The sequence below is a fragment of the Callorhinchus milii genome, unplaced genomic scaffold, assembly GCF_018977255.1.
Source record: "Callorhinchus milii isolate IMCB2004 unplaced genomic scaffold, IMCB_Cmil_1.0 Scaffold15, whole genome shotgun sequence".
NCBI classification, from domain to species: domain Eukaryota; kingdom Metazoa; phylum Chordata; class Chondrichthyes; order Chimaeriformes; family Callorhinchidae; genus Callorhinchus; species Callorhinchus milii.
In genome coordinates, this window is record NW_024704756.1 from 5074126 (window position 1) to 5092934 (window position 18809).

Here is an 18809-nt window from a genome sequence, read left to right on the forward strand (position 1 = left end):
GAGAGACAGCTTTCCAGAGACAACATTTGCCACTGGAGAGTGAGAAATACTGTGTTGCAGAGTAAGTAATATTGCCTGCTGTCTAATAATAATAATCCTATAATCCTTGCATTTGATATAGCGCTTTTCACGTCGGGAGGACGTCCCAAAGCGCTTCACAGAACACACAGTAAAGTGAATTGACTGTATATTTGTGGGCGAACGCGGCAGCCAATTGCGCACAGCAATGTCCCACAAACAGTCGTAGATTGAAAATGACCAATTTATTATTGTTTTTGGTTTTGGAGGGATTATTATTAGGCACTGTGTGGAGTAAGGAAACTTGCCCAAGGTTTCGCCCTGCCTGGTCTCGCTTGCTCAGTGAACATGAAGGTGACTCACATGGGATGATGCTAAGCCCTTCAAAAGCAATTGCATGAAGCAACTTGCAGGAGTTAAGTTGCTGGGACACGGGGATAGCAATGAATCTGATCATGAACAATCAATTGCAAAGCAATCGTGATTACCGTGAGCTTTGTAGATTCCTGCTTGCACACTCACCTCAGCCTTAAGGCACATAATCAAATAAATCAAACAAGGCAATGTTTTTATTTCAGGTTTATTATCTTGTGAATCTTTCTGAAAACATGGTATTGACAAACTATTTACAGTTCTACACTACTTAAAGAAAAAACTATATCATTTGTACCAGTGATTCACACCATAATTGGTGGGGTTTTTTCTTTGTACATCAATAACGTTATGTATAGACACAAGCCACAGACACCTAAGAATTACGGAGAGCACGGTAGCAGATTGTGTTAAATTTAGCAGAGACATTGTAAACTCTATATTGTAGTTGAAAGCACCTCACTGTAGCGGCTGAACATGAACAGCACCAGGAAAGTTGGTTTCTATTAAACTGCAACAGTGGATGATGATTCAGTGAATGAGAGATTTGCATCTGGCTATAACTAAGCTTGAGAATGGTGTGAAAACAGTAGATATGTGAGAAGATATGACACTGAAACTGAAATATCTAATTAATGTACAGCAAAGAGCCAAGCGTTCTAACGGGTTGAATGTAGAGGTTACCTGCTTGTACGTGGACTATTAAATAGTTCAGGCAAAGCATCAAAACTGAATTTGATTCGGTGACTAACAATGTAGAGTTCACCTTGCCATGAGGGCCCTTCAACACCCTAAAGGCCTGAGCACTCAAATGATATCAATACCTATTGCTGGTTAGGAAATATGGTTCAACAATTCATCAGGATTCAACTCATTCTTTGCAACATACTGTCCCATTGAGTTTCATTACTTTTATGGCCAAATCCCACAAAGAAATAATCTTAGTCTTTTGCTTAGCCAAACGCAGGCTTCCACTGAACGCACATCTTTTAAAAATCACAATTAAATTTAACGATGAGTTGTTAGATGCAGTGAATTAATTGAAGCATTAAACTTCAGTGTCAATTTTGCTTATTTTGCCCACAAAATGTACAGTCAATTCGCTTTACAGTATATTCTGTGAAGCGCTTTGAGACGTCTAGAAGAGAGATAAGAGGCTATATCAAATGCAAGGATTATTATTTATTATTATAATTGCATTTAAATTCAAGCTACAATTGTGGGCTCATCCTTCTTTGATGCTTGCTTAAGGTTAATAGCAACATGTTCACATTGTATCTGTTGTACCATTGAAATAAAACCAAATCTAAGTGACCAGCACTAAGACAGTAAATATTCTGAACATTAAGATTTACAGGAAAAAAAAAGTAAAATTAGCAGTGCAGAAAATAAAAATATTTAAAAATATGAATATAATACAAAAGAGGCACATAATGTTACTTTTACTTCACTTCCAGTTGTGTCCGTTTAGACAGACAGTTTATTTAAATGAGTATAAAGGATAAGAAAGGATAAATAATAATAAAGGATAATATTCCCAACTACAAACGTAATTTGTTTTTATAAAAATATATAGTTATTTCTATCAGTTATGGGGGTAAATATCAATTACCTTTCTCAGTTGATCAATGCATAACCTTGTCACTGTATAGCGCTGATTTGTTAACCCACGTGAATAAATGCAAACTATTGTTGGACTTGGCAGTTATTACTTTTTATTACTTGTGAAGTAATTTCAACATGAAAAATCTCTAAGTTTATATGTTGTCGGGAGATGTTGTGTCTTTCTCAGTTTAGCTGCAAAAAAAAAGCTCAAAACCTTTTAGAATTATTTTCTTCTTACTGGAGACATGGTTTAAGATTCATTTGCTGATTTCAAGAGCTCAACCTTTCCTCAGTATATTTTTTGTTGTTGTTTTGTTTCATGAATTTTGTTTTTGATATCCAAACGAAAGGTTATGGATGAAGACGTCCCTCTTCAGCCCATTTAATCTTGTCCTTTGAGAACACATGCCCGTCCATCTTCCCATCACAGCATCAAGCTGATTTTTAAACAAGTCCAGTGTTCTGGTCTCTAACACCTTGCTTGGTAATCTGCTTCATTTCCAGCTTTAAGTCAGTTGCCAGTCTCTTGTTAGTTCTTCAGTGAGCTTCGTATCCTGAGATTTCCACTGTTTTATTAAGATGGGAGAGTTGAAAGGAAAATTTTAGATCCAGATCCTGCAATTTCTCATAATTGTTAAGTTAAGGTAGTTTCACTGGCTGGGGTTCATATCCCTGTCTAGTATTTGCAATCTTATCTCCAACTATTGCAAAGCTTCCAGGAAATTGGGAGTAAAAAGTATCGGAGTTTGACAGAAGTGTCTTGACTCCACATGGGGCAGTTTCAAACTTGCCTCCTTCGCTGTCGTCATTTAAAAAGAGTTTTACCGAACTCAAAGGAACATCAAAAAATTGATTCTTTAGACGTTCCAAGAAGTCTTCCTTTGTTTCTGCTGTATTTGCCTCAATCTGGCAGAAGGCACCAAAGTCATTCTTCCAAGTTTCTGGTACCAGAGCACTCGGAGTCCAGTCAGTGTTTTTTGGTTGTTCAGTAATTTGGGAATTTACACACTGCTGATACAGTGAAGTACACCTTTCTTCATCAGAAGAAGCTTTTATGTAAAGTGGAAGACTTTTGATATCCTGATACGTGGAAGCCCCCAATTCTTTGCTCTCACTGTAGTCCTCGCTCGCATTGTAGATGTTATTCAAGCCATTACTTTCGTAGCAAACGCTTACATCAGTGTTAAAATGATAGCTAAGAGGGGGGGGCTGCAGCTTCACTTTAACAGCAGGGATTGTGCTCTGATCATCGTTGTGACAAACATCTGTGAAATCATCATGCGAAATGAATGAGATGTGGTCTCCTTGTGAATTCTCATCCAGTTCTTTGCTCTGCCAATCTATGTGAATATCCTGGTGTAGGATGGCCTGTTGAAACAAGACAAACAGCTACTCAGTTCCTTCATTCTTGGCTGATTCTTTACCCAAGTGCTATCCTGTCGACTCCGATACCAACTGTACAATTGATCACTGGTTCTTTGACTGTATTACCAAACATCCATTATGACTCAAGTTTCCTAGTTTAATGATTCAATTTTCAACAACCCAGCAGCTGCCAGAGCATTGGGAAGATTCACAATCCCCAGGGGAAGTATTAGTTTTTTTCTGTTGGTTGCTGTGCACAGTTTTGAAAAACAATTAGCTTCTGCAGAGGGCAAAAATCTAATCTCTAGCATTGCTTAAGTCCTTTTGGTTCTGCTCTCTCAGCCTATGCCACTTATACCAATACCATCTGTCTTGTCTGCTTTGGGTGTCCACTTGTACTATATTCCTTGGCTCTTCACTTAACTGCCTCAATTTTTTTAAAAATTATTCTTCTGCCACACTTTGGTTTAGCTTGTTGGGGCACTAAACCAAATGTAATTCAATGTAATTCAAGGATTTGGAGGGTTGGGATTTAATATATAGAAACCCACTCCTGGGGGTGTGTTAAGGCAGGAATCTAGTTTTGTGGTGATGAGGTTTTATATAGAATATGGATTTATCTGATTGCTCATCAAATCTCAATACTGTCTTGACAAGATGGATTACATCAGTTCCCAATGCTTGGAACAGACCCAGCATAAATATTAATAGAAAATAATCATTATAATCCTTGCATTTGATATAGCGCCTTATCACATCTGCAAGAAGTCTCAAAGCGCTTCACAGAATATACTGTAAAGTGAATTGACTGTATATTTTGTGGGCGAAAGCAGGCAATATACATACCAAGGTTTTCGGAGGCTCTGAATCATCAAATCCCATCTCGAGACATGCTCCTAGTTTGATGAGCAGAGCCACAAAGACAGTCACGATAAATATCATGAAAAGTAAACCGACTAAAATGGAAATCCACTGGATGTCTGTCAGAGGTGGGAAAAAAGAAGAAATATAACTTTGTGAGGAGGAAGTTGTATAGAGAATATGGATTGATCAAACTGTTCATCAATTGTAAAAACAAGTTAAACTTCAGCAACAATGCACTCACGATTATATTACGATATGAACGGAAATGGGCTATTTTACCCAGCTAATCTGTGCCGGTGCTTATGCTCCATATGAGGTTCCACTTGCCTATAATCCCTTGACTCCCCTTCTCTTTCATATGTGCAATGTTGTGTACATTACAACGTAAAGAATGTATACAAGTTTACAAGTGGGGAATTTGTGACTTCATTATTTCCAAGGGCACATTATTGCAGTCTATATTCTGAACCCTATTTAGCATTTTATATATTAGAAAAATACTGTACTTTCAGATGCACCAAGTTGGCAGGGCAAGAAGACACGGATTGTGAAGGCCAATTTTAGGATGGGCTCAAATGTAATGCCTGGAATGGATTACCAGAAAGAGGACAGGAGACTAGAATGACTTGAGACAGCTTGATGCTGCAATGTGAAGCTGGGAAGGGGTGGTGGGGGGGGGGGGGCGATAGAGAGACGATTTGGAATGATGAGTTGAAATTGGTCAAAGCACCTTCTTTACCTGAACTTCTCTTGGGAGCCTTGTAAAATAAAAGCATTTGCTTTTCCTGATCCCAAGCTTGGGTGTAAAGCAGGCAAAGCTTATGGGTGCTTGAGGGTCCCTTACAAAAATGAGAGCACATGGTTTGCCAATGCCTGTTTTGGGTGCTCAGTGCTAACCCACCACCACCATTGATTGGTGTCCTCCAAAGCCAAATCATCTACCATTAGCAATCCCCTGATATTTTGGAGGAAGTGAAATGTATTAATTTAACAATAACATTTTGAGAAAATAATACATGATTAGTAAAATGGAACCATGAAATAGACATTTTTTTACCTGCACTTTGGGTTGGAGTAGAGTAGCAATATTTTGTGGACATGATGGAATGGCCAGCAAGGCAATCAAATTTTGCAACAACACAATATAAGGAAACAGGCTGCAGATCTTCAAATACAGTAACTGCAATCCCCAAGTTTGTAGCCTCCAGATACCTTGACTGTTGACAAAAAGCACAAGAATTAATCAATGTGTATTGCAGCACATCAAGTTGTAGCACACCTGAGGGAGAAGGAAACCTGGGGGTATAGGGTGAGTGGACTCGGAGGGATGGAGGCTTATATAGCCTATGAACAGTGGCAAGGACCAGTTTGAACTCTGCAGCTCATGCCCGCACCAGGTTCCGTGACCCTATCACCCCTATCCTCGCCCGATTCCACTGGCTTCCCATCACACAGAAGATACAGTTCAAGATCCTGGTCCTCACCTTCAAAGCTCTCCATGGCCTCGCTCCCCCCTACCTCTGCAACCTCCTAACCCCTTACCAACCTGCCCGTTCCCTCCGCTCAGCGGGCTCCAGCCTGCTTCACATCCTCCTTTGGGATGTCCTCCTGATGTGAAAGGCCCTATACAAATGTAGTTTGTTGTTATTGTTTCCATATAAGTTTTGCAAGAGCAAGCAAATATCCTTTAAACTCAAGGCAATAGGGACCCAACTCTTCTCTGTGAGGCAACTGCAGTAATTAAAAACATAGAAATGGTTCACTTTCTGAATAATAAAAATGATTCCTTTAGATTTTTCCTTTCCTGTTAAAATTATATACATAATTATTGATTAATATTACATAGCTATTGTTAATGTCATATCTCACAGTGGCAATCATTATTATGTGTTACCTAGGTACCTAGTTAGTCATTTCATAGATGTATGTTTTATATATATATATATATATATAAAACTGCAGCCATTAAAGTGATATACATATATTCCATAACAAATCGTCAAACTGACATATCACAAAAGTAGTCATTATACTGAAATGTATATTTGACAGCTTGTCATTAAACTGATGTATATCAACAGTTGATCATTACGTTGTCAAGTAACATGGCTGCATTGAACCTTATCTTTAGGGTGTGCCCAATGGGGTTAATTGTTATCAACACCAATGCTAATGCACTGGATTATCTGTGGTCATGTCAATCTTGCAAAGTACTTTTTTTACTTTTGTATATATATATATATATACATATATATTAAAGTATGCAACACCATCTAGACCTTTCAATATCACTGCATTGAGGAAGGTGTGGAAAACAACAAATTCATAATAATAATCATTGCAGTTGATGTAGCACCTTATCACGTCTTTGAGACGTTGCAAAGCACTTCACAGAATATACTGTAAAGTGAATTAACTGTATATTTTGTGTGTGAAACGCGGCAACCAATTGCCCACAGCAGTGTCCCACAAACAGTGGTAGATTAAGTGACAGATTATTACCCCTGGAAAACCGATCCACCAATCGACTGACAACCAGATTCCTACTGACAGCTAGATAACTCGAAAGTGGAGTAAGGAAACGTGGCTAACATTTCACCTTACCCAGGAATCAAAGCCAGGTCCTCTCGTTTGCAAGGCAAGAGGTCTAACCATTAAGATATAGGATTGAACAAGAGTTCAGGGGAGTAATGATGATACTGCAGTAGAAAAATACAACAACTTACATTTATACAGCACCCTTTACATGGGAAACGTCTCAGAGCACTCAAAATAGAAGCAGAAAATGGTGCACTGGAACAAGAAAAGTTGGAGGCCAGAAGTGTGTGAAGGAACATGCGTTAAACACTCAATCCTGTCTATCTTGTCCAGGAATGCAAGAAAAGTGCGAGAACCTACCCAGATGTAGGTGCAATATTCAAGTCTCGGAATAACCAGGGCTTTATTGAAAGAAGGCACGGTCGAAGACTAAGGTTTTCAGACTGGACTTGAAGGAGGCAAGAATGGGGTGAGGCGAAGGGATTGCGGGATAGAGTTCCAGAGTGTGGGGGCAGAAATGCTGAATGCTCGACCGTCAATGGTGGGGCGGGAAGTCGGGATACCTGAAGCAAAGTCCACCGAGCAGAGGGAGCGGACACCCTGATATGTGGTTATGAGGTCGGAGGGGTAGGAGAGTACAAGATCGTGGAGGGCCTTGAAGGTAAGAACGAGGGCTTTGCACTCAATTCTCTGAGGAATGGAGAGCCAGTGAAGCTGGACAAGAATCGGGATGATAGTTTCACGGAGCCTGCTGCGGGAGAGGACACAGGCTACAGAGTTCTGAATAATCTGCATCTTGTGGGAAGTTCAGTGAGCAGGCAGCTGGTGTAGTCAAGCCGGGAGTAAAAAATAAAGGTGTAAATTATAATTTGGAATCAAGCGTACGTGCCAGAATATTGTAAATAATTGTCATTGTTTACCTCCATTCTCTTGTTTTTATTGAACAAATTGACAATGTAACATAAACAGCCACAAGTGTTTTTCCAAATCTCCAATGAGCTGCTATTCCTCTCTTTTAGTGAAATCTTGGGCGTGGTGAGAGTAACTTTGAGGCTCCATTCTTTGCCAATCACAGCGACGATCGGGGGGCCAATAGAACCTGTACGAAATGAGGAAAAACAGGCATTAAAGTAAATTTTCATAACTCTTTGCAACAATGTAGAATGATAATTATCACTGTGAGACTTGCTCTCAAACCTTGCGCTGGCCAGAAATCTAGGAAAAATATTGCATTTGATTTGGAATCATTTCAAAGGGGCTATTCAAAGAGATTGCGGCCAACAGCACCTTCTGCATTGCACTCACCTACTAATCAGTGCCTATACTTTGCAGTGTACCCTGTGAAGCAATTTGAGACCTCATCCTTATGTGAAAGACGCTTTATGTGGAGTCCTGTAGCTCAGTGGTTAGAGCACTCGGCTCGCAAGCGTGAGCACTCTGTTTCAATTCCCGGCAGGGCGAAACGTTAGACAAGTTTCCACATGCCTCTGTTTACCGAGCAGTAAGTAGGAACCCCATCGTTAGTCGATTGGTGGATCGCTTTTCCGGGGTAATAAACTCTTCAAAAAAAAAAAAAAAATCCCCCCCAAAATAATTTGGTCACTCCATCCATGATTGTTTGTGGGACACTGCTGTGCGCATTTGGCTACTGCCTTTCGACCACAGAATATACAGTCAATTCACTTTACAGTATATTCTGTGAAGCGCTTTGAGATGTCTTGCAGATGTGATAAGGTGCTGTATCAATGTTATTATTATTATCAATTCCAAAGGTTCACGATCACCACAGATTAAATGACCTCAAAGGAATCCCATTTTTTAAAACAAAATCTTAAAGTGGTCTGACTCTAAGTTTATATTGAATATAATCCAGTTTTAGTCTGTCACCATCAATCCTTCAGGTTAGACCATGATTCAAAACTGAAGCTCAGGTAGTTTATGCAGTTTGTTATCAAATATACAAGGTTTAGTTACACTGCAGTTTGTAACTCGCTTGGTTGTGATTCATAATTATAAGTAACTCATGTTTCCTTAAGTGACTTTTTAAAAATAATTTGGTCACTCAATCCGACTGTTTGTGGTACACTGCTGTGTTCAATTGGCTGCTGCGTTTCATCCCCGAAATGTACAGTCAATTCACTTTGCAGTATATTCTGTGAAGTGCTTTGAGTTGTGGATTGAGTAACCACATTTTTGATTGTTTGCTTTTGAAGGATTATTACACCTTGGAAAGCAATCGCCAATCAGTAACAACCGAGTTCCTACTTACTGCTGGGTAAACAGAGGCATGCGGAGTAAGGAACTTGGCTAAGGTTTCGCCCTGCCCAGGAATTGAACCCAGTTCTTCTCGCTTGCGAGGCAAGTGTGCCAACCACTGCACTGTGGGACTCCACGAGGACTTTCTCATTCCCTCAAATGTCCTGTTCATTTCGAGCTTCTCACTTGACATTTTTTTNAAGAAAATTAGCCTTTGCAAGATTCTACCACAGCATTTAAAGGAAATTGTCGAGGGACTTACTGTCACGGAATGGTTGCAGCTCCTTTGATTCTGTCCAGTTGGATTCACTTGCACTGATGATGCTTTTAACACGTGCCCAATACAAATCTGTAGTTGTCTCAAACTTGCTTGAGAGGTCACATGTCCGTACTGTAATATTGGTGCACTCTTTCACTGGCTTGAACATCTTATCCCTGCTTGAAATCCAACAATGCAAAAATTAAGGCACAGTCGAATACCAGACCAAGCCAGCTTTTTTTTTCCAGGCTGGGGCTGGATCAATTGTATAATGTCAGAGGTTGGCGAGGCCTTAGCAAAGCAAAAAGGAAACTTATTTTTTCGCTAAAAAGTTGCAAGATAAAGGGTAGTTGATGCTGGGTTTGGAGACTCGTTGAATTAGAAAACTGAGGACAAAACAGGACAATTCATTGCTGAGTTAAATCAATGTGTGAAAAACAGCTGACTTCTGGTCGTTTGATCTCCACACATATTGCTTTCTTTATTTGTGTATTGGAACTCTGATTTAATACCACTGGAAATATCTACACCTGTCAGGTTAATGCCAAGCTCCATTCAGACCCTGGGAATACCTTTATGTGCACCACACTAGTTCTTCATCAGTAGAAAGTCAGCGTAACCTCTTCAACCATGATTGATGCCATATTTCAAGCAGCGAAGCAATGATTTAGGATCAATTTGTGGAGCTGAAAACCTTTTGATCATGGAAACATCTCATTGTTCTCTCTGTATAATAAATAAATAATCCTTGCATTTGATATAGCGCTTTTCACGTCGGGAGGACGTCCCAAAGCGCTTCACAGAACACACTGTAAAGTGAATTGACTATATTTGTGGGCGAACGCGGCAGTCAATTGCGCACAGCAATGTCCCACAAACAGTCGTTGATTGAAAATGACCAATTTATTATTGTTTTTGGTTTTGGAGGGATTATTATTAGGCACTGTGTGGAGTAAGGAAACTTGCCCAAGGTTTCGCCCTCTGCCTGGAATTGAACTCAGGTCTCTCGCTTGCAAAGCGAGTGCTCTAACCACTGAGCTACAGGACTCCTGTATCTCTTAGCTTCCCACTGAGCCTCACGCTAATCCACCTTTGCAGACTTTGAAAGCCCTGAACAGGCTTCAAATATTGACCTAAAAGCCTTTGCTTTCTCCCCATCACATTAGGTCACTGGTCTCTGCTTTATGATGAGTGCCTGGAAGCTACAGGTTGGGTTTATCCAGTTCTTCGAACACTGAAATAAGGATATCATTGGCTATGTTCCACTGAGGAGTATGTCCCATCAGAAGTAATGTATTTTATGTGGCTGGCAGTCTTTAATGTACTTTCTGTGACTTAGTTCCTTGGGGAGAGAAGAGAAAACCCAGCCCCGTACTCATTTTGTGTTTACATCTAAAAGCAGTTTTACCCAGCAATAAGACAGATAAAATAAACACAGAATAAAAACTGGTGCATGTGGCTTGTGGTTTGGAGATGTTGCCCTGCATCTCTGTGATGACTGGTTTGAAGCGGCTTCTGAAGCCCTCAACAACAATGAGCACTTCAAAAGTTACGAGATAAACAGATCAGTGTTTTCACATGCAAGGCACTAAATCCAATCCCTATTGTGCTGAGCAAAGTTACCTTTTAAGTTTTTTTTTATTCACTCTTTTGTGCTTTAATGCTGAATCAAGTGGTTTGGGGATTAGCTTGCGCTCTGCACGATAAACAACAACAAGGCGCTATATCAAATGCAAGGATTATTATAACATCTATCTGAACAGATAGACCTGACCTTAATTTAATGCCTTTTCCCAAAGGACAGCACCTCTGACAATGTAGCTCACCCCCACGCTCCGCACTGGACTGTCAGCCTAGTCACTAAGGACATAGTTCCAATGTTGGGCTTGAACTCACCACCGAGGTGAGAGTTCTACTAACTGACAGATGCAAACAAGAATGTAAGACAAAATAAAAGCTGGAAAAGGGAGCGGAGTGAAATAGTTCGCATAAAAGCTTATTTCTAGAACAACAACAAAGTTACATTTGTATAGCGCTTTCATATCGGGAGGACGTCCCAAGGCGCTAGACAGTTAGAGTTTCAGACTCGAGCTGGGGTCGGGATCAGAGAGGGTGGAGGGCAGGAGTGATGTAGGGTAATCGAAAGCACGGTTGAAGAGGAGGGTCTTGAGATGGGTCTTGAAGGAGGCAAGGGAGGGGGTGAGGCGGAGGGACTGCAAGATGGGAGTTCCAGAGGGTGGGGACAGAGTGGCAGAAGGCCCACTTGGCAATGGTGGAGCGAGTGAGACAGGGGACGTGAAGCAGGCCGGAGCCCACTGAGCGGAGGGAGCGGGCAGGATGGTAGGGGGTTAGGGGGTCGCAGAGGTAGGGGGGCGAGCAAAGCCATGGAGAGCTTTCAAGGTGAGGACCAGAATCTTGAACTGTATCCTCTGTGTGATGAGAAGCCAGTGCAGTTGGATGAGGATGGGGGTGATAGGGTCATGCAGCCCAATGCGGGAGCGGACTTGGGCTGCAGACTTCTGGATGATCTGCAGCCTATGGCGGGAGGAGTTGGGGAGGCCATCAAGCAAAATGTTTGCATAGTCAAACCTCAAGGTAATGAAAGCGTGTTTGAGGGTTGTGGTGTCCTGCGGTGTGAGATAGTGGCAGAGCTGGGCGATGTTGCGGAGGTGGTGGAAGGCAGAGCGAGTCATCAACAAGACAACAACAAGATTCCATTTATAAAGCGCCTTTCACGTCAGGAGGCGCTGCACAGTTGGGTCATGACCCGAGCAAGGGGGAAATGGTCAGGGTGAGGGGAGGGAAGGGAGGGAGCGAGGAGGGGGAAATGGTCAGGGTGAGGGGAGGGAAGGGAGGGAGCAAGGAGGGGGGAAATGGTCAGGGTGAGGGGAGGGAAGGGAGGGAGCGAGGAGGGGGAAGAGAGTCGAGAGGGGAGCTGAAGGCACGGTCAAAGAGAAAGGTTTTGAGACCGGCCTTGAAGGAGGAAAGGGAGGAGGCAAGGCGAAGGCACTGGGGGATAGAGTTCCAGAGCCTGGGGGCTGAGAGGCTGAAGGCCCGACCACCGATGGTAGGGCGGTTGGGGCGGGGGACGTGGAGCAGACCGGAGCCAGAGGAACGGAGGGTACGGGCAGGTAGGTAGGGGGATAGTAGGTTGGAGAGGTAGGAGGGAGCAAGGCCGTGAATGGCCTTGTAGGTGAGGATGAGGCATGGAGTCATGGCATGGATGTGGGATAGAAAGGACAGTTGCGGCTCAAACAAAACCCCAAAGGCCCGGACTGGCTTAGCAAGGTGGAGTGTGCGACCATGGATGGTGATGCTGTCAGTGCCTGATTTGTTGAGGCGCTGACGGGAGCCAATCAGGAGAGCCTCGGTCTTGTTGACGTTCAACTGAAGAAAGTTAGCTCTCATCCAGGACTTGATGTCCAACAGACATTCAGTCAATACAGCAGTGGTCCTGGAGTCAAGGGTGGAGGGCAGAGAGGTAGAGTTGGGTGTCATCCGCATACATGTGGAAGTTGACCCCATGTCTGTGGGTGATGTCACCAGTCTGAACCAGTCAAGGACAGCGCCGTGGAGGTTGTGGTGAGAGGAGAGGCAGTGGATGAGGATAGAGTGGTCGACGTTGTCAAAGGCAGCAGAGAGGTCAAGAAGGACGAGGAGGCAGAGGGAGCCCTGGTCATAGATGGACAGAATGTCATTTGTCACTTTGACCAGGGCTGTTACTGTGCTGTGGGCGGCACAGAAACCCGATTGGAGGGGTTCGTGAAGGATGTGGCGAGAGAGGAAGGAGCAAAGCTGGGAAGCGACGACTCGTTCCAGGACCTTGGAGAGGAAAGGAAGGTTGGAGACGGGGCTGTAGTTTGAGAGTAGAGATGGGGGTCCAGGGAGTACACAAGATGTAGAAGGTGTAAAAGCATGCTTACTTTAACCTCCAGATCTCAACCACGTAGATTGTATCTGGAGGCGATCCCGCTCCCGGTTCCCATTTGAAAATGTACTTGAAGTTTTCAGAAGTTAAAGTTGCGTTCTGTGGTGGAGCCAGCCAGCCTAAAACTGAGAGAGTAAACACACGTTCAGGTATTACAGAGAGCTCGACAGAAAAGCAGTTCGAGACGGGCTACTTATTTAAGAGGGGAAAGTTCCTTTACCATACGTGTGCCAGTTTTGAGTCAATTGGAGACCAATGGCGTAAAGCATGGACACCCAGCTCCAGTATGCAAGGCAGTGGGGGAAAGGTGAAAAAACAGAAGCACAGGAAATAAAAGATGGGAAGTCTTTTCATGTTTTTTTAAAATATCAGGTAAGAAAAAGAACAACGCGTAAAATAAAATGTACAATATCAGGTAAACGTAGTAAAATGTTCACAATAGTTAAAATAGAATAGAGTCGTGAAGGAGAGAAACCAGGGAGAAAGTGAAGGGCAGTTTTAATGTTTTTTTAAAAAGCTTTCTTTTGAGTTTTGTATTGAATTTAGCGACATTATCAATATTATACAAATCGTGCTGTTTCTGATATCTCACTAAGTATTATCACTGTAACACACTGGGGAATGTTTGGGTGCATAACCTGAATTTTTTTTAAACAATGGACATTTAAGAAAAGCATGGACTTCACTGGAGCTGTTGATTGAAGTTTGCTGGTCTCAAGGTGACAATTGTCTGCTGAGGTTTGACTTTATTTTGCATTTGTTAGCTGAAGGACATGAGAGACGATGGAAGAAATTTCACCTGGGTCTAGATTTCCAACCACTTGCCTTTTATATAATACCCTTCACACAGATTAACATCTCAGAGCACTTGGATTTATTTTAATAGTGCAGCACGTTACAGCATTCTTAAAATATGGCCTTAATTTTGAATCTGGCTTCAAAACGAAGAGTGAATTCAACATTTTATCAAATGCTACATGAATGCAGCACATCTCGAGCCATGTGAAATTTCTCTGCATAGGGTTCTCAAATTATTTTATTTCCGTTGCACCACGAAATACATAAGTCAATCCACTTTACAATATAGTCTGTGAAGCGCTTTGTGATGTCTCAATGACATGATAAGGCGCTATATCGAATGCAAGTTTATTATTATTGTAAAACTGAGGGTTGACAAATTTGTATCGGTTTGTGAAAAAATAAGGGCTTTCTCTTATTTGTTTTCTGAAATGTTGATATACAACAGTAACATAATATTTAACTTTAAAGGACACACTGTTGCATTTGGTATTTTTATAGTATTCTAGAATGCAAGTAATTGTGACAAGCGGTGCAGATTACTGATGTGGGTTATACAAGAATGCAATACACTTTATATATTTATTCGGGCTAAAGGGGGAAAGAGCGAAACATTTAATGATTGCATATTTTTCATTTTATGAAGTAACAGTTTCAAAAATGTGCTATAATTTACACTTACCAAGTACAAGAAGTTGATGATAAAACACCAATATCCACACTGTCGATTTAGCCATAGTCTAGCTGGACCACAAAGCTGACATTTCTTCAAAGGCGTCTCACAGTGTTCCCCTCTGATGGCTCCATATATCTCGCAGGGTCTGAGAGGTAGAAATGATGAGAGAGAGGGTTTCCCTCACAGACGTGGACAGATACGTTTGATAAGAATAACTATGCTCTCATCCAGAGGAACAATGTTGTCTGACTACAAGAAACCATTCTGTGTCAGCAACTTGGCTCCTGCAAATTTCGCTGGAAGGTTATACAAATCTTCCAGCACAGCACGGAGGTCAGGCAAAACTTTGTCAGCAACTCTAAACCTGTGTCCTCTTATTCTACTGTCTTTGTTCATCCTAAAGTAGAAATAAGCATAGTGAATCCATGACTTGATTTGGCCAATGTTACAAACTGAATTTGGTGGGGCATCCGAGCCTGGGGATGGTCAGCAACTGTGAAAACATACCCCAGCATGAGCCAACTCTTTCATAAGAGGAAGGGACGGGAAGTAAGCAAATATATGGTAAACAATGCTTTTGCATATTGTAGGTGCAGCTTTCCACGGGTAATATCCTCACTATAACATTATTAATGTTACTTAGTGCATCAATGGTCAAATGACAAACTACTTGCACAGATGTATTAGGATTTCCAACAGGTTTTAATTACAGAATATTGTCTGGTTTTAAAGCAATACAATAGGTTTTATTCAGACTAATTAATAAATTACTAGGTGCAGACACTTGAGTTTACAGGAATCCACCCCTTCATGAGGTGAGTAAAATAAATGTATATTAATAATGGAGACAATAGGCTGAAATTAAATGGACCAGGCTTAAACCTTGAAGTCTATAACAAGGGTACATAACAGATAAAAATAGCAGTATTCGAAATGGTCTAAATTCCCTGAAATGAGCACAAGAACATATGGTGTAAGAAAAAGCTATTCAGGGAATGAAGCATAATCCTTAAAAAGGACATTGTGTTTTCACACGATCAGCAACTCTCTGTTACTTTTAGAAAAGTTTTCTCCTGGAAATTTTATTCAATCTCGGGGAACTGATTAGTCACAAGTACAAATTACATGAGTTTCATCATATGAATGCCGTTTTGGGCAGCACATTTTACAATAGGCAAACTGTAGATTGACCAGAATGATACCTGGATTTGAAAAGGCTATGTTATGAGGACAAAATTGGGAAAGCAGGGCTGTATGCTCTTGAATAGAGGAGGTTGAAGGGTAATCTGATTGAAGTGTTTAAAGACTGTAAAGGAAATTGACAGAGTGGATAAGGAGAGACTTTTCTTATGGATGAAATCCAGAATAAGAGGGCAAAATAATCAAAATAATAATAATGCTTGCATTTGATATAGAGCCTTATCACGTCTTCTAGACATTTCAAAGCACTTCATAGAATATACTGTAAAGTGAATTGACTGTATATTTTGCGGGCGAAATCCTAAATAAAAAAAGCTAAACCTGTTGGTGATCAAATCCAAAGTCATTTCTTTACTTTATGTTGTGGAATTGTGGAATTCAATACTTCAAAGGAGTATTAATGACATGTCAGTGGGAGTGTTTAAGAGGAAAGTAGATAAATACTTGGCTTAAGGGTATTCAGGCTTGTGGAGAAAAGGCAGGCAATAGTATTGCATTAAAAATCAGCCATGGTCTAAGAAAACGGCCTGTCCTGTCGGGCTGAATGATCTACTCTTGTTCTGACAATGTTATAATGTATAACATTTGCCACAATTTTTTTTAAAAAAATAGTGACTGCACTTTAGTGTACATTCTGTGAGGTATTTTCAGATAATAAGGGTTTATATCAACACAACGAATATTGGTCTTTTTTCCTTCTTGATGGAATGAGTTGAATTTGTAAAATAACTTCAGTCAACAATTGGTTTCAGTATAATAATTAGCTACTTTTTGGTGAGTGCTGAATCCAGAAATAAAAAGAACATCAAACATTTTAATGTCATTATTTCTGCATGGCTGTCGTATTGTCACCATGCTACATTGGAGTCCTGTAGCTCAGTGGTTAGAGCACTCGCCTTGCAAGCGAGAGACCTGGGTTCAATTCCAGGCAGTGCGAAACCTTGGGCAAGTTTCCTTACTCCACACACCTAACAATAATCCCTTCAAAACAATAATAAATTGGTCACTTTCAATCCACGACTGTTTGTGGGACACTGCTGTGCGCAATTGGCTGCCTCGTTCGCCCACAAATATACACTCAATTCACTTTAGTCTATTCCGTGAAGCGCTTTGAGATGAGAAGACGTGAAAAGCACTATATCAAATGCAAGGATTATTATTATTATTTCTGGCAAATAATAATTAATATAGTAAAAATGGGTAATTTTTCTCCATCAACGGAAAGGCATTTTCTATTTTGCAGCATTGTGCTGGGTTGAAGTGCTGAATTTTGAGCCTGTAAAAGTGGCAAGAGGGTCTTGTACTGTCAAGATGTGACCCAATATGGTGGACTCCAAAGTACAAGTTGGGGTACGACTGAGAATTATTATTGGAGATGAGTGCATTCTTTCGGTGGACGTAGGTGGAAGGGGGAAGAGGAAATCTTCCGTGAGTCAATGCTTAAAAGCGTCCAGGACTATAATTAAATAATATACTTTGCAGTTGGTGTAATCAGAAGAATCTCAAACTGCTGCACAAGATATACTGTAAAATGCAATGACTGTGTTTTGTGGGCATATAAATAGATTCTACTGTCCTGCCCATCAGAACCAGGGAAATAGGGAAACATCACCTGATCCACCACGAAACAAATGTTAAAAAAAACACCACTCTCACTTCCAGCTGCCAACAGCAGAAGTTGGCAATATGGAAAAGCATATTACAGTACTGACAATACATTTTCATGCTTACATACTGGCCACAAAAGAAATGGTTAAATAATAATCCTTGCATTTGAGTCGCTTCAATACTCTTCAAAGCGCTTCACAGAATATTACTGTAAAGTGAATGGACTGCATATTTTGTGGGCGAAACGCAGCAGCCAATTGCGCACAGCAGCGTCCCACAAACAGTCTTGGATAGAGTAAGCAAATTATTATTTTTGTTTTGAAGGGATTATTATGGAGGAAAAGCGATCCGCCAATTGACTAACAACCGGTTCCTATTTCCTGCTGGGTAAACAGATGTGTGGAGTATGGAAACTTACCAACGTATCACCCCGGCTGGTGAAAATGAATCAAATTGAACCAAGGTTCAGATTTTTTTCCCCTGGAATTTGTTATCATCTGAGCCAACTTTGAGTTTCCCCCCACCCTGCACCCCCCCACCTCTCTCTAGACCCACACTGTAGTTAGCGATGGGTTCCTTTCTTCCTGACAATGAAAGCAAATATGAGTTTCGACTGAGTCACAGGGAAGCCTCGTTAACCAGCTCATAGTTACCAGTGGCGTTTTTCACCAGAGAGAAAAAAATGAGGCGTCTAAACTTCTAACAAAACCCAATTATTGTTCATTGGGGGAGGAGGGGTGGGAAATTTTTTATAAAAAAAAACAGAAATGACAATAGGAAAACCTGCCAAATAAAGCAGTTGGATTTGCCTGTGATACAAAGTGTTGCTTCTAAACTGATAATGTTCTTGAAGGGCAAAGCAATAGCTGTACAGTATTCCAGACTGGTTTGAAGCTCTCAAGCCCTTCAAACTGTGTCCTTACCTTTTATATTCAGGATCTCCATTCGATCACACCTTCTTTGCAACAGCCACAAGCGAGGATTGCCCAGAGTAGAGTTTAAGCTGTGTGTTGTGGCTGTCCGATCTGATATAGATTTGCTTGAGAATCAGTAACAATGTCAAACGCCAAAACCCTTTTACATTTCCGCACAGCAGACTCCGCCTGTCCACACACACACAGGTCGGAAACTCTCCACTGAGCACAGAATGCTTTCCAGAGGCGTGTCCTGTGCAGGGATTTGTGCAGCTGAGGATGGAACAAAAGTTTGGAGCACGCAACCAGATGTACTATCTATCTATCTATCTATCTTGGGGAGAACTACTGTCTTGCAACTCGTTTCTTGCAATATTTATTCTGTCACTCAGGGAAACCCACGGATGA

General features: G+C 41.2%; 1 protein-coding gene across 2 annotated transcripts; it reads right to left on the reverse strand.

Moving 5' to 3' along the window:
• Nucleotides 1–1770: 1770 nt before the first annotated feature.
• Nucleotides 1771–18600, reverse strand: LOC103177591 (interferon alpha/beta receptor 1b-like). 2 transcript variants are annotated; one of them, XM_007891838.2, is made up of 8 exons: nucleotides 18411–18600; nucleotides 14686–14824; nucleotides 13201–13330; nucleotides 9281–9453; nucleotides 7683–7861; nucleotides 5282–5441; nucleotides 4207–4340; nucleotides 1771–3363 (listed from the first exon to the last, which is right to left on the reverse strand). In XM_007891838.2, the coding sequence occupies exons 2-8, from the start codon at nucleotides 14738–14740 to the stop codon at nucleotides 2635–2637; spliced, it is 1560 nt and encodes a 519-aa protein (XP_007890029.2). In that variant the 5' UTR covers nucleotides 14741–14824; nucleotides 18411–18600; the 3' UTR covers nucleotides 1771–2634. The 2 variants fall into 2 exon arrangements, with proteins under 2 accessions (XP_007890029.2, XP_007890021.2); XM_007891830.2 differs by having other exon boundaries at nucleotides 9281–9456.
• Between the last annotated feature and the right edge of the window lie 209 nt (nucleotides 18601–18809).

Excerpts from the sequence above, each read along its gene's own strand:
- LOC103177591 (XM_007891830.2), bottom strand. The coding sequence starts at position 14,740 with ATGGCTAAATCGACAGTGTGGATATTGGTGTTTTATCATCAACTTCTT. Across the intron at positions 9,457-13,200 it reads GTTGAGATCTGGAGGTTAAA|CAGGGATAAGATGTTCAAGC; the intron begins GTAAGCATGCTT and ends TTGGATTTCAAG. Across the intron at positions 7,862-9,280 it reads GCTGCAACCATTCCGTGACA|GTTCTATTGGCCCCCCGATC; the intron begins GTAAGTCCCTCG and ends CATTTCGTACAG.